Raw genomic sequence first — 15,483 nt, forward strand, 5'->3', positions numbered from 1 at the left:
ATCTGTTTCTCAGGGTTTCAGTTTCCTGACTTGCGATATGGTCTAGACGATGATCAAAGTTCTGGCTTGTCCTAACGTTAGGAACTTGTTTGGGTATTAACGTATTTATTAATTAAATCCCTTTAAACAGATTCGGATATGGTTTTTTTGTGTGATGAATTGCACTACAGTGTACGGAGATACTCTTTGTTTCTTTTTATCCTTAGGATACGAGCTATTTTTAAAGGTTGACTTTCTTTTTTACAACAGTTTTAGGTTAACAGAAAAATGGCACAGAAAGTGCAGAGTTCCCTTATATTTTCTCTTACCTCCCCACAGCCCAGGTTCCACTTGTTAACACCCTGCATTATTAGTGTGTTACATTGGTTGCAATTAATTGACCGATATTGATATTATTACCAGCTAACGTGCAGAGTTTATGTTAGAGTTCACTATTTCTCTTGTACAATTCCATGGGCTTTGACAAATTCATAATGTCATATATCCACCACTACAATATCATACAGAATCGTTTCACTGTCCTAAAAATGCCCTGTGCTCCACTTATATGAATTATTTTAAAACCTATTTTATTTTTTTACTCCTACTTCCATCACAGAATTGATTTTTTGAATTTTATTTAAATCCAAGTTAGTTAACATATAGTGTAGTAATGGTTTCAAAAGTAGAATTTAGTGATACATCACTTACATATAACACCCTATGCTCATCCCAACAAATGCCCTCCTTAATGCTCATCACCTATTTAGCCCCCCCCCCCCCCATCTCCCCTCCTGCAACCCAAAGGTTGTTCTCTGTATTTGAGTCTCTTATGGTTTGCCTCCCTGGTTTGTTTTTCAATGTATTTATTTTGTGTGTGCACCTCACAAGTGGAGGAGGGGCAGAGAGAAAGGGTGACAGAGGATCAGAAGGAGCGCTGTACTGACAGCAGAGAGCACAATGCAGGGCTTGAACTTGGAAACCGCCATATCATGACCTGAGCTGAAGTTGGAGCCTTAACCAACTGAGCCACGCAGGCGCTCCTTTTGTTTGTTAACTTATAAAAAAAATTTTTTTAATGTTTGTTCATTTTTAAGAGACAGAGGGTGAGTGGGGGAGGAGCAGAGAGAGGGAGACACACAATCTGAAGTAGGCTCCAGGCTCTGAGCTGTCAGTACAGAGCCCGCCATGGGGCTCAAACCCACAAACCGTGAGATCATGACCTGAGCCGAAGTTGGACGCTCAACCGACTTAGCCACCCAGGCAACCCCAGGCACCCCAGCCGGTTTTGTTTCTTAAATTCCACAATAGTGAAGTCCTATGATATTTATCTTTCTCTAACTGACTTATTTCGTTTAGCATAATACACTCTAGTTCCACCCATGTTGTTGCAAATGGCAAGATTTCATTCTTTTTGACCCCGAGTAGTATTCCATTGTATTTATATACCACAGCTTCTTTATCCATTCATCCATCAGTGGACATTTGGGCTCTTTCCATACTTTGGCTATTGTTGATAGTGCTGCTATAAACATTGGGGTGCATGTGCCCCTTTGAAACAGCATACCTGTATCCCTTGGATAAATGCCTAGCAGTGCAATTGCTGGGTCGTAGGGTAGTTCTATTTTTAGTTTTTTGAGGAACCTCCATACTGTTTTCCAGAGTCGCTGCACCAGCTTGCATTCCCACTAGCAATACAAAAGTGTTCCCTTTCCTCCACATCCTTGCCAACATCTGTTGTTGCCTGAGTTTTTAATTTTAGCCATTCTGACAGATGTGAGGTGGTATCATTGTGGTTTTGATTTGTATTTCCCTAATGATGAGTGATGTAGAGCATCTTTTCATGTGCTCTTAGCCATCTTGATGTCTTTGGAAAAGTGTCTATTCGTGTCTTTTGGCCATTTCTTCACTGGATTGTTTGTATTTTGGGTGTTAAGTTTGATAAGTTCTTTATAGATTTTGTATACTAACCTTTTATCTGATACGTCATTTCAAATATCTTCTCCTATTCCATTGGTTGCTTTTTAGTTTGTTGTTGATCGTTTCCTTTGCTTTGCAGAAAGAAGCTTTTTATCTTGATGAGCTCCCAATAGTTCATTTTTGCCTTTGTTTCCCTTGCCTCCGGAGGCACATCTAGTAAGAAGTTGGTGCAGCCAAGGTCAAAGAGGTTGTTGCCTGTTTTCTCCTCTAGGGTTTTGATGGTTTCCTGTCTTACATTTACGTCTTTCTCCATTTTGAATTTATTTGTGTGTGTGGTGTAAGAAAGTGGTTGTATCATTCTTCTTCACGTTTTTGTCCAGTTCTCCCAGCACCATTTGCTGAAGAGACTGTCTTTTTTCCATTGGATACTCTTTCCTGCTTTATCAGAGATTAGTTGGCCATACATTTGTGGGTCCGTTTCTGGGTTCTCTATTCTGTTCCATTGATCTATGTGTCTGTTTTTGTGCCAGCACCATACTGTCTTGATCATTACAGTTTTGTAATACAGTTTGAAGTCCGGAATTATGATGCTCCCAGCTTTGGTGTTCTTTTTCAGTGTATTACATTGGCTATTCAGGGCCTTTTCTGAATTTTAGAATTGTTTGTTCTAGTTCTGTAAAGAATGCTGGTGTTATTTTGATAGGGATTGCGCTGAATGTGTAGATTGCTTTGGGTAGTATTGACATTTTAACAGTATTCCTCCAGTCTATGAACATGGAATGTTTTTTCATTTCTTTGTGTCTTCTTCAGTTTCTTTCATAGGCTTTCTATAGTTTTCTGCATACAGATCTTTTACACCTTTGGTTAGGTTTATTCCTAGGTATTTATGGTTTTCGGTGCAGTTGTAAGTGGGATCGATTCCTTGGTTTTTCTTTCTGCTGCTTCATTATTGGTGTATAGAAATGCAACTGATTTCTGTACGTTGATTTTATATCCTGCAATGTTGCTGAATTCGTGTATCAGTTCTGGCAGTTTTGGGGTGGAGTCTTTTGGGCTTTCCATGTAGAGTATCATGTTGTCTGCAAAGAATGAAAATTTGACTTCTTCCTTGCCAATTTGGTTGACTTTTATTTCTTTGTGTTGTCTGATTGCTGAGACTTGTTCCAACACTATGTTGAACAACAGTGGTGAGAGTGGACATCCTTTCACATTCCTCACCTTAGGGGGAAAGCTCTCAGTTTTTCCCCATTGAGGATGATATTAGCGGTGGGTCTTTTGTATATGGTCTTTATGATCTTAAGTTATGTTCCTTCTATCCCTACTTTCTTGAGGCTTTTTATCAAGAAAGGATGCTGTATTTTGTCAAATGCTTTTTCTGCATCTATTGAGAGGATCATGTGTTTCTTATCTGTTCTTTTATTAATGCAATGTGTCACATTGATTGATTTGTGGATATTGAACCAGCCCTGCATCCCAAGAGTAAACCCCACTTGATCGTGATGAATAATTCTTTTAATGTGTTGTTGGATTTGGTTTGCTAGTATCTTGTTGAGAATTTTTGCATCTTTGTTCAGCAGGGAGATTTGTATGTAATTCTCTTTTTTAGTGGAGTCTTTGTCTGGTTTTGGAATCAAGGTAATGGTGGCCTCATAGAATGAGTTTGAAAGTTTTCCTTCCATTTCTATTTTTTGGAACAGCTTCAAAAGAATAGGTATTAACTCTTCTTTAAACATTTGTTAGAATTCCGCTGGGAAGCCATCTGGCCCTGGACTCTTGTTTGTTGGGAGATTTTTGATTACTGATTCAATTTTTTTTTTTTTTTTACTGGTTATAGGTTAAAAACGATTTTAAAGGTTACTTATATTTTGAATCTTTGATAATTAGCCAGAATCTATCATTGAGTTAAGAAAAAAAAAAAATGAGTATCTTGCTATGTACAAAACAAAAAATGTGAAGGGATAATTAGCAAAAAAAAAAAAAAAAAAGATGAGAATATGTTAATAAATATGTTTTTTAAAAAAATGATTGCATTTCAATGAGTTTATCTAAGAACTGCAAATAATTCATCTAATCAGTGTTGACCTAGAAATGATCTTTCTTCCATTGCCTTTTTGAGAAGCTGGAAGTCCCAGAAAATTAACTTCTTTCCTATTTAGCCCCTATAGAGAAAGAAAGATTAAAACATGTATGTACCCTTTTCCACCCCTATGCATCCTCAGAAAAGTTCGTATTAGCTGCCTATGTAAGAGTATGTGTGTACCTTTTGTAAAAGTGGATATGACATGCAGGATTGACTGTTTTTGAGGGTCTATGATGATGTATTCATAGTGTCACAGGTCAGAATTATGGTCAGCCAGTGCTGCCCTAGAATCAGTCTAAAACACTACAAAAAAAAAGTCATCTCTGAGTTAATTACTTGTCTTATTTTCATTTCTATTGAGGGAGCCCCTTGAAAACCGGTACACTACCTTATTTTTATCCCATGAATGTTCAGTATACTTGGTTAAACACCTATGGTACATATACCTTAAAAAGAGGTGGCACCATTTGCAATGACATAGATCTAGCTAGAGAGTAAAATAAGCAAAGTCAGTCAGAGAAAGACAAATACCATATGATTTGACTTATATGTTGAATTTAAGAAACAAAACAAACAAGCAAAGGGCAAAAAGAAAGAGAGAGATAAACCAAGAAACAGACTCTTAACAATAGAGAACAAACCGACGGTTACTAGAAGGGATGTGGGGGGTGGGGGGTAAAACAGGTGATTGGGATTAAGGCGTGCACTTGTGATGATGAGCACTGGGTATTGTGTGGAAGTGTTGAATCACTGTATTGTACACTTGAAACAAATACTACACTGTATGTTAACTGGAATTTAAGTAAAAACTTTAAGGAGAGGGAGATGGGAATTAGAAGTGTGACTGCAGAGTGTTTGAAGCTGGTACCATGATGTACAATGTTGCAGTGCTGTTTGCTAATCTCAAACTAGAATATGTTAATTTTATTTACTATGTTAATACATTCTTAGGAGCACTATTTCCATTATAATTTTGATGAAGATTTTTTTTTGTCTTTGTCTTTTAGAAGACATGAATGGCGACTATAGAGGCAGAGGATTTGGACGAGGGAGGTTTCAAAGCTGGAAAAGAGGACGAGGTGGTGGGAGCTTCACAGGAAAATGGAGAGAGAGAGAACACAGACCTGACCTGAATAAAACCACGAGAAAGCATACTTCTGGTAGGGGAGGTCAAAGATTGCTCAATTTTTTTTCCTTCATGAAGGAAGCTATTTATGCTTGTCCTGCAAAGCAGTTTAACTTAAACTTCAGTCTTTGATTTGATGTTACTCCTTAAAGTAGTATTTAAGTATTAAGATCCAAAATTTTTACTGAAACCTATAACTTAACCTGTAACTACTAATATGATGTCAGTTTCTCATTATCAGAAGGAGAAGCAAATAGGAAAAAAAAATATTCTATTTCTACTAACCTAGTGCTCGCTTCAGCAGCACATTACTATTTCTACTGACTTAGTATTCTATTTTTTTTAGAACAAACCTCACAGTCTTTGCTACTACAATCAACATTGGATCAGTTCATACCATATAAAGGCTGGAGGCTTTATTTCTCTGAAGGTAAAGTTACAAGTGTAAAGAGTATCACAGATTCTGTTTTCTTGTCACCGGATGTTACATCTCCTATTACTATAGTACATTTGGCTTACTGATAGATATTCCCTTCTTTAATTTTAGTTCACCCAAACAATTAAATCATGTTTATATTTAAAGAGTATTATGTTTAGAGTTTTGTATCAGTTAGGAAAGCAGAAGCCACAGTAGGTATTTCAAAAAGGGGACTTAATACAGTGAATTGAATATACAGTTGGAAGTCTAAAAAGAGCAAAAGGGGGGTTGCTCCTGGGTGGCTGTTGGTTGAGCCTCTGACTGTTGATTTTGGCTCAGGTCATGATTCCAGGGTCATGGGATTGAGCCTGCATCGAGCTCCACACTGAGCCTGGAGCCTGCTTAGGTCTCTCTCTCTCTCTCTCTCTCTCTCTCTCTCTCTCTCAAATAAAATTAAAAAAATAAATAAAGAGCAAAATGGGAACACTGTGATAAGCCCTCAGATAATAGTAACTTCCAGAAGCAGCAACCATCCTTATGGCTGAGGGAATAAAAAGTAAGAAGTTCTGAGGTTGTCAGGATGTAGGGATTCAGAGGAAGAGCTGTTGCTTCAGGTGCTCAGGGGCACCCTGAAAAGCTGTGCTTGGATCTCCAAAGGGTACTCTTCACACCTGTGCTCAGACCACTGCAGCAAATGAAGCTGGTTGTTGCTGGTAACTCTGGTGGGAGGATGACACTATTGATGCTCAGAGCTGGAGGCTGGAAATTCTCTGCAGCTGGCAAGATGCTGAAAAGAATTAGAAACAAAAATAAAACCCTTCTTTCTTGCCACCTTCCAGTCTCTAACATGCCTCCAGTTGGCAGAATTTAAAGGAGTCTGGGCAGTGCACTGTGCAGATCTCAATCATAGCATCACAGAATAGAAAATAGAAGGGAGGGCTTAAAACGAAGAGAACCTACACAGGCTTGTGTAGAAACACACTTAAGGACTCTCCCTTTTATAGTCAAAAATATCAGTTAACATCATAGGTGTGGAGACTAGTCTTTTCTGTGTTCTTACAGTTTTTTTCTATATGTTATATCTCTTATGAATTATGGTTTATGTGTATGTATATGTGTGTGTATGTGTAAAGACACATATGTATATATGTATATATATGTGTATATATGTACATATATATGTATGTATATGTACATTTATATGTATATATATGTACTCATATATGTGTATATATATATAGGTTTTTTTCCACTGGACTGTACTGCTTTGAGGGCAAGGATCTTCCCGCTACCAGGCACTCAGTATTCATTTGGTGAATGAATGAAATGCTTTACAAATGTTTTTCTGTATTGAGAGTCTGTTTGTTTGGTTTTTTTTTCCTATCACATAGATATGTTTCTTAGGTGATGTGTCTTTTGTTGTTTTAGGATGCATTAGCTACCAACACCTACAATATTTCCCTAGTAGTTAGACCAGAACACCAGAAGTGATCTTTAGACTGGTCCTAAAGATGGAGTTCAGCAGATGCCTTAGATTTAACCATCTATACTTCCAAACTACTTCATTGTATTGTTTCTCTGTGGAAGACCAGTTTGAAAATGTTATGGAACTTTACAGTGTAAAAGTTTTGGGACCAGAGTGAAATAGCGGTCTGTCTACCCTAATGTCAGGAAGGGATTTGACATGTGGCATTTTGGACTTGTAGAATTTACTTTGCAAAGACTGATTGTCTTTAGCTCTGTTTCTGGGTAAGAATTTAATTCAGGTGTCTAGCTTTGGCTTTATTATAATTTTCATTTTAAGCTCTATTATGTAAGCTATTTGAACTACCAGGTCCTATTAAGCGCCAAAGGTTCAGTACAAAGATTCCCAGATAGTATTGGTGCTTTTAGAGAGAAACACTTCTTCTCTGCATTTAAGATTATGCAGACCTAAACTTGCTTTAGAATACTTAACTATTCCTATGTAAATATAATCAAAATGCAAAGTAATTGGAACAAGTCCTCTACCATGTGTACAATGTTTCTTCGTCTCATGAAAAATATGCCTGTATGTGTGTGATTATTAGTGCTAATGCCATATTTGTTGGATTAGTTTACAGCAGTAGCTCTCCTTTTATTGAGAAGATTCAAGCATTTGAAAATTTTTTCACAAGGCGTATTGATTTATATGATAAGGTAAGATTCCTGTACAACAAAGCTACCAGTACACCTTTATGTGTTGTCTTCTTAAACGATGTGTTTGAGGTGCTAGTGATCAGTAGAGGCTGGAGCCAGACAGCTTTGATCTATATCCCACCTCTGCCCCTTAGCTGCAGTGTGGACTTGGGTGTATTACTTACGTTCTTTGTACCTTAGTGTTCTCATCTATCAGTTGGTCATAATAGTATTACTACCTACCACAAAGTGTTGTTAAGAGGCATAAGTAAATTAATATATTTTAAATACTGTAACTGTGCTTGGCGCAAAGCTTATTATACTCATTGTTATCACAATATAAACATATGCTTTTTCAAAGTAATTGAATGTTTAGTTTTGATTGTTGACTTCAAAAAAGCCATCATTGTTTTCATGCCTTTAATATTTTATAGGATGAAATAGAAAGAAAGGGAAGTATTTTGGTGGATTTTAAAGAACTGACAAAAGACGATGAAATGACTAAACTGGTACCAACTATAGCAAATGAGTTAAGGGATACACCTGAGAAAACTTTGGCTTGCATGGGTCTGGCAATACATCAGGTAAATATTTTTGTGTTGACTTTTGTCAAAATTTTAAAGGAAGACTTTACAGTAACAGTACCTTCCCTAACAGGTAGTTTTTAGCCAACTAGAACTGAAGAATTTCAATCCTGTCCTGAAAGATAGCATTCATTCTATATACAACAGCTTATCTAAATATAACATTTATTTTAATTTACTTAAATTAGTTGAGTCTGTTAAAGATCATACAGGAATTGAAGAGCTCCTTGAAAAAAATCTCATAAGGAAGATAAGACAAGGGTCATGTTGTTATCAGTTATGAACTTGGAAAACAACCTCAGATTTAGGTTGTGTGGCATGGGGCAAGACTTAATCTCCCTGAGTGTCCCCATATATAAATGGGAAATAATATATGTTGTGCCTGTTTTTCTCAGGGTCAGTTGACACAACATATGTGACAGTATTATTTAGGCTGACAAACAGATAAATGCTTCTAGGTAAAGAGTTGTAAATCTCAGAACAGGAACAGGTAAAATACTGGGTGCATTCAGAAAAAGTAAGACTATTGGGGAGGAATGGGAAGAGGTCAGAGGAAGACTTTGTAGAGATGCTAGGGTTATTAGGGGTCTTAAAGGGGTTCTGAGAATTAGACATAGGCCAGAGGAGGTAATGGTATCCAGGCACAAGGAATAGTTAATTACAAAGATGTGTACATTGCTGGTAACCTGAGACACGAAACCTTGGTGTTGTCTTCAGACTCATCTCACTCATTAGTTCTCCATATCCAAGTCACCACATTCTTTCATTCCTATTTCTAAAACATCTCTTAAATCCATCTCTTTTCCACCCTTACTGGCCCTCCACCCTTCTTAAACCTTCATTATCTTTCCTAAATTGTTGCTATACTGGTGAAACATGATCTGTCTTCGGAAACTGGTGACTTCTTCCAAGTGAAATCCAAATCCTTTACATGGCATTGAAGGCCTTCCATGATGTGGTTCATCTTCCTCCTCCACTTTCACTTACTACCCATTAAGCTAAGCTGAGCTCTCCCCAGAATTCTTTCAATACTCTGACCTCTTGCACATGCCGTCCCTTAACCATGGAATGCCCCTTGCATTGCATCCAGATTTTGGGGCCTAACTCCATTGTCTCTCATGTAAACCTTTCTCAGGACTGTTTTTCAAAACTTGCATAGTATTTGTCTCTAAATATTTATGGTCTTTATAACAATTAGAGCTATAGATGTGCATCTCATTTTCACTCTTAGATTGTCAGCATACTGCTTTGTACACAAGAGGATATTAAATATTTAATATCAAATGTCAAGGGAGTGGGTATTAGATATTTCAAAAGTCATCTTTATTTTCTCTATCTTAAGTAATCACTGAATATAGAGAAGTATAAAATATGTATTCACCAGAGCCTGTCCAGGCAGTAATAGCTTTGGAGACTACTGTAAGGACTTTTAATATTAAGCTTACTTTGGACAGAAAGTAGCAGACAGGGATGCTGGAGTTTTCCAGTCCAGGGATGACAAAATCCCAGGTAAAACATAATCCACTATAAAATAAGTAGTCATAATTAAATATCAGAGTTTAAAAATAAATTAATGTTTATTTTTGAGAGAGAGACAGAGCACAAGCAGGGGAGGGGCAGAAAGAGAGGGAGACACAGAATCCAAAGCAGGCTCTGAGCTGTCAGCACAGAGCCTGACGTGGGGCTCGAAGCCACAAAGCATGAGATCATGACCTGAGCTGAAGTCGGATGCTTAACTGAACAAGCCACCCAGGCACCCCTTAAATATCAGAGTTTTAAAGGGCTATTAGAGTTCTGTTAATATTCTGTTCTGAACTGTTTATATTCATAAACTTCACATTTCCATAAAAGAGTTCTACTTCAAGAGTGTATTTTGTTTTCCAACTGTTTAGGTATTAACTAGGGACCTTGAAAGGCATGCAGCTGAATTACAAGCCCAAGAAGGATTGTCTAGGGATGGGGAAACAATGGTAAATGTGCCACACATCCATGCAAGGTAAGGATTTACCGGTATTAAAGTATTATTTAGAATCTGGCATGTAAGACTGTTTGAGATTGGAAACCTCATTTTATAAAACCAGAGAAATCAGTAAAAAAGGTTGAATTCTGTGCTATCTTATTGATTATCAAACCCAAGTAAACTCACTCAGAATTCTTCAAAGAGGTCATGACAAAAATAAATTTCCCTGCCCAAATAAGGTGATTTCCCAACCTGTACATTCCTGTAAAAATTGATTTTGGATGTATACTTATCAAGATGCTGCTATTTAAATTAATAATCTATGTAATACAGTAAATGGTGTGATTATATTTTGTTGAAGTTACTAGGTTTCTACTAGACACAGAACAAATGGAATTCTGTTTTTCTTTAATTCATCTTTATTTAAGATTTAAAATTCTCATTAGAAGAGCTGAATAAGGTAATCACTAGGGTTTTTCTTTTTCAGAATTTATAGAAGATACTTTGTAACAGTTCTTGAAAAAGAAGAAACTCAAGTCACTTTTTTTGTTGCCAAAATTTTCCTTTTGACAGTAGTTTTTTCCTTTTTCCCTTAGAGAACAGCCAGTGGGACTAGAAGAAACGGGAACATTTAGCATTTTTTAATCTTTAAGAATGATTTAATTCTTCTGAAATTACTGGTCTGTAGGGATGCTATGGTTGGAGAATTCCACAGTTGCTCCTAAAAGGAAGTTGTGAAGATACAGATAACTTCCACTATTGGCTTATTGTAAATTCATAGATAAATACATTCTTGTTTTTGTTTTTAGGGTCTATAACTATGAGCCCTTGACACAGCTCAAGAATGTCCGAGCAAATTACTATGGAAAATATATCGCTGTGCGAGGGACAGTGGTTCGTGTCAGTAACATAAAGCCTCTGTGCACTAAGATGGCTTTTCTTTGTGCTGCATGTGGAGAAGTTCAGGGTTTTCCTCTTCCAGATGGAAAATATAATCTTCCCACAAAGGTAATATGTTATTTACCTACTTAATTATGTATCTTGGTAGAGAAGGCAAATCAGTTTACAGAAAACATTTCCCAGTGTTTCTGAGCACAGAGCTTATTCTTACTTATTTTCAGTTTTTAAATTATGAAATACTTCAGGGTACAGAAAATAAATCAATAAAGCATTCCTCTAATCATCACCCAGAATTTTACATATTGCCGGCTCCAGTTATATTTTTAAAGATCTAAAGCATTATGGATGTGATTAGTGTCTCTTTTGTGCCCCCTGGCTTCTACAATTCCCAGAGACAGTCATTGTCCTGAAGTTAATGTGTATCCTTTCCATTCATATTTTTATATTTTGACTTAATAGGTTTGACAATGATGTGTTCCTTTTATCTTTATTGACTTTAGACTATAGATTTTAAAGCCATAGAAAAGTCGAGAGAATAATATCTATAGAGCCACCGTTATGAGTTGACAGATATTAGTGTTTTGTGATTTAAGCTTAATTTTTTAAGCATAAAATACTAAGTATTAGAGTTAAAATTGAAATCTCCCTATTGCCCTCCCCAGTTCCATTCACTTTTTTCATCCTTAGAGGCAGCCACTCTTTGGAAATTGGCATAAATTCTTCAAATCTGCATTCTTATACCTAACAATATGTGTAAGGTTTGTTTTGTGTGTGTTTATGTGAATGGTATATTGAATGTAACATTCTGCAACTTTTTTTTCACTTGGTTATTTTGGAGTTTACCTATCTTAACACATACCTAATTCTTTTATCTTTACCGTTGTGGAGTACCCCATTGAATGAATAGCTATTGTTTATCCATTCTCCTGGTGGACGTTTGTGTTGCTTTCGGTTTTTTACAACTACATACGATGCTGCAGAAAACATTCTTGTACATATCTCTGTAGCAGAGGAATTTCTCAGTTCTGGGATAAGCTTATTGTTAACTATTAGAGGTTGCCAAACAACTTGTCAGAGTGTTGGTCCCAGTTTACACCTCTACTGGAGTGTTAAACAATTACCATTTCTCTGTATTTTCACTAACACTTGGTATTATTAGCCTTTTTAAATGTTGTCATTCTGGTGGGGTAAATGGTATTTCATTTTTAATATGAATTTCTACTATTTCTGTTACAGTTGAACATCTTTTCACATCTTTATTGGCCATTCAGTTTCCTTCTTTATTGAATTTTCTGTTTATGTTTTCTGCTTATTTTTCTGTTTATACTATTGGTAAGAGTTTTTTATTAATTCTAGAAAATAATCTTTGATTATATACATTATAGATATCTTCTCCCAGTATTTGGTTTATCTTTTAACTTTGTGGTATATTTTTTGTTCTATAGTTTTAAATTTTGACAGGGCTAAAGTGATTGTTTTTTTTCCCCTTATGACTTTTACTTTTTATGCTCTTCTTAAAAAGGCATTCTTCACTCGAGCATTATCAACATTTCTCTTACATTCCCTTTTAATACTTCTAGGTCATATTTTTTATATTTAGATTTTTGTTCATCAGGAATTTAATCTTGGGAATGGCATAAAGCTAAGGATCTAATTATATTCTTTTAGGTGAAAAGCCAGTTGTCACCATTTATTAATTAAGCCCTCTATTCCTACTGACGTGTATTGCTTCTTCTGTGGTTCACTGTGCTTTTATAGACATGTGACTCTTTCATTTCACTGGTCCTATCCCAGCTCTATACAATCTTACTTATGCTGATCTCATTAAAACTTTTGATAAGGCAGGGAGACTTACCATACCTATTCTTATTTTCCAGGGTTGCCTCTACCAACCTTGGACTTTAATAAATTTAACATTTATTACATTTTTACACAAATTGAAATTTGTAGGATTTTCTTCTTTTACAAGAAGAACAAGATGTGTTAGATTCAGCTATTGGTTCTTTTTTAAAATATATTTTCTTAATATTTATTTATTTATTTATTTATTTATTTATTTATTTATTTATTTATTTAGGTGGGGGGCATGTGCATGGGGAAAGGACGCACAGAGAGAGAGAGAGAGAGAGAGAGAGAGAGAGGGAGAGAATGAATGCCAAGCAGGCTCTGTGCTGTCAGTGCAGAGCCATAAATGGGGTTTGATCTCACGAATGATACAATCATGGCCTGAGCTGAAATCAGGAGTTGATTGCTTAACCAAATGAGTCACCCAGGCACCCCTCAGCTATTGGTTCTGGGTAATCAGTGGTGTTGGTAAATGGGTGTCACCTACTATTTGTCTGGGCTTAAGGTTCAGGCTCTGCCTTTAGCTCTTAGGCCAAAATTTAAATGCTGATTTACTGGATATTTACCGTACACCATGTTTGGTCAAGATACTTCCATGCCCTCTAGTATCGTGGGTGGTAATGCTGACCTGTAGGATGAGTGCTAGTGTGAAGAGGTTCTGCTTGTGTCTGAACTTTGGTGAACTGAAGCACTCAGAAAAATTATTGTTCCAGGAGATCCCTGTTTCAGTCACTATTACTGCATAACAAATCCCCCTAAAACTTAGTGGCTTAAAATAACAGCAGTCATTTAATTACTTCTCATGGTTTCTGTCAGTTCGAAAACTTAGTGGCTTAAAATAACAGTCATTTAATTACTTCTCATGGTTTCTGTCAGTTCGAAGTTCAGAAGAACTGCTTGGCTGGGTAGTTCTGCCCCTGGGTCTCTTATGGAGTTGTAGTCCAATGGTGGCTGGAGCTGAACAGCAAGGGGCTGCAGTGGCTGGGGGCTGGGGTAGCTGGGGGCTGGCTGGGCATCTCTCCTCCAAGTGGTCTCTCCGGGCTGGTTTTGGTTTCTCACACAAAGTATGACAGCTTGGGATACTCATTCTGCACACATGGCTGCTGACAGCTTCAAGAGACAGACATCTAGCTCTCAGGAAGAAATGGCTTTGGCTCTTTTGAGCTAGCCTTAGAAGTCAGGCAGCATCACTTCTATCACATTCTGTTGGTTACAAAGTGAGTCATAAGCCTGTCCAGATTCCAAAAAGGGGATATTAGACTCCATCTCTTGATGGGGGAGTGGTAAGGTTCTAGAAAGGCTCTTGGGGAGATATTGTTGCAGTCATATTTGGAACTGGCCAATCTGTGGCACGATCTGTGAATTTATAAATGCATCTTGGGATCCAAATAACCAACAACTGACTTATAAAAACTTGAACACAACTCACATGGTGAAGACTGCCTTTGTGGTACAATAAACATTATATAAACAGAGCACAAGGAAGTGAGATAGGAGATCTAGGGATTAAGGAAGACCTAGGAAGCCTTTGGAAAAGGGGAGGATTAGGGCTGGGTACGTGGGACTGCATGTGAGAGGGCATTCAAAGATCAGGAGGCTACATGGGCACAAAGGAAGGAAGGAAGGAAGGAATGCTTAGTGTGAGAGGCTTGTGAGGAGCCTTGCACACCCACAGTGGAAAGAATAAGAGCAGTAATCAAGAGGGACCAGCTGCAAAAGTACCTCAAAAGCTTGTGATACAGAATTGATACAGAAGGAAATAGAAAGTCATTAAGCTCTCAGTGCATTTTACTTTAACACCATCCTGAGACCAACTTAAAACAATGTTAAATGAAGCATTTTAACTTGAATTTTCCTGAGATGTGATTGTAGTTTATTAAAATCTGGATGTGAATTAATCTTGTTGCAGTGTCCTGTGCCCATATGTCGAGGGAGGTCATTCACTGCTCTCCGTAGCTCTCCTCTCACGGTTACGATGGACTGGCAGTCAATCAAGTAAGCAATCAGACTATCAAATAAAACACAGGTTTTAGATCTCTCATACTGCCAAGTAAATCTATAATATTCCTGTATTGTACTGTGATTCTTATCTGTAGGCAGTGATACAATGTATAGTAAAAGATTTATTTCATTAAGAGTTTGTCTTGAAATGATAATTGCCTTTATTTGAAATTTGTTGTATATCAGATTCCAGAAAGGATTTAAAGTGCAAGTATCATATCCTTTTGCTATTGAGCAATAGTTCATTTTGTTTCTCATTTATGTGATTCATTGAACTGGATGTAGGCCATCAAAGCTATATAATTTTCTTTCCATAATGAGCTATGAAAGAAGCATTGTTTAGAAATTTAAAATAAAGAATCCCTTAGAAATGGCATGTTTCATGTTCTCACTATCCATGACACATTTTACTATAGGTTTTTATTTTTAAGCTGTTTTTTGCAGGGTGTGTGTGTGTGTGTGTGTGTGTGTGTGTAGGGGGGTATATTTTTAACCCAATAATTTATTCTATTT

At 36.8% G+C, this 15,483-nt stretch overlaps 1 protein-coding gene across 4 annotated transcripts in view; it reads left to right on the forward strand.

Annotated features, from left to right (window-relative positions):
• The window catches only part of MCM8 (minichromosome maintenance 8 homologous recombination repair factor), a 44,169-nt gene that overhangs the window by 530 nt on the left and 28,156 nt on the right, over positions 1-15,483 (forward strand). For all 4 annotated transcript variants that reach the window (XR_006215570.1, XR_006215571.1, XM_042980889.1 and 1 more), the window contains exons 2-8: positions 4,987-5,139; positions 5,452-5,535; positions 7,619-7,701; positions 8,115-8,264; positions 10,157-10,260; positions 11,034-11,232; positions 14,879-14,964. Coding sequence is in view for 2 of the 4 variants with exons in the window: in XM_042980888.1 (XP_042836822.1) it covers positions 4,987-5,139; positions 5,452-5,535; positions 7,619-7,701; positions 8,115-8,264; positions 10,157-10,260; positions 11,034-11,232; positions 14,879-14,964 (859 nt within the window). In the remaining 2 variants the exon portion in view is untranslated. The remainder of the gene's footprint in view (positions 1-4,986; positions 5,140-5,451; positions 5,536-7,618; positions 7,702-8,114; positions 8,265-10,156; positions 10,261-11,033; positions 11,233-14,878; positions 14,965-15,483) is intronic.

Source organism: Panthera tigris, chromosome A3 (genome assembly GCF_018350195.1).
Source record: "Panthera tigris isolate Pti1 chromosome A3, P.tigris_Pti1_mat1.1, whole genome shotgun sequence".
Taxonomy (NCBI): domain Eukaryota; kingdom Metazoa; phylum Chordata; class Mammalia; order Carnivora; family Felidae; genus Panthera; species Panthera tigris.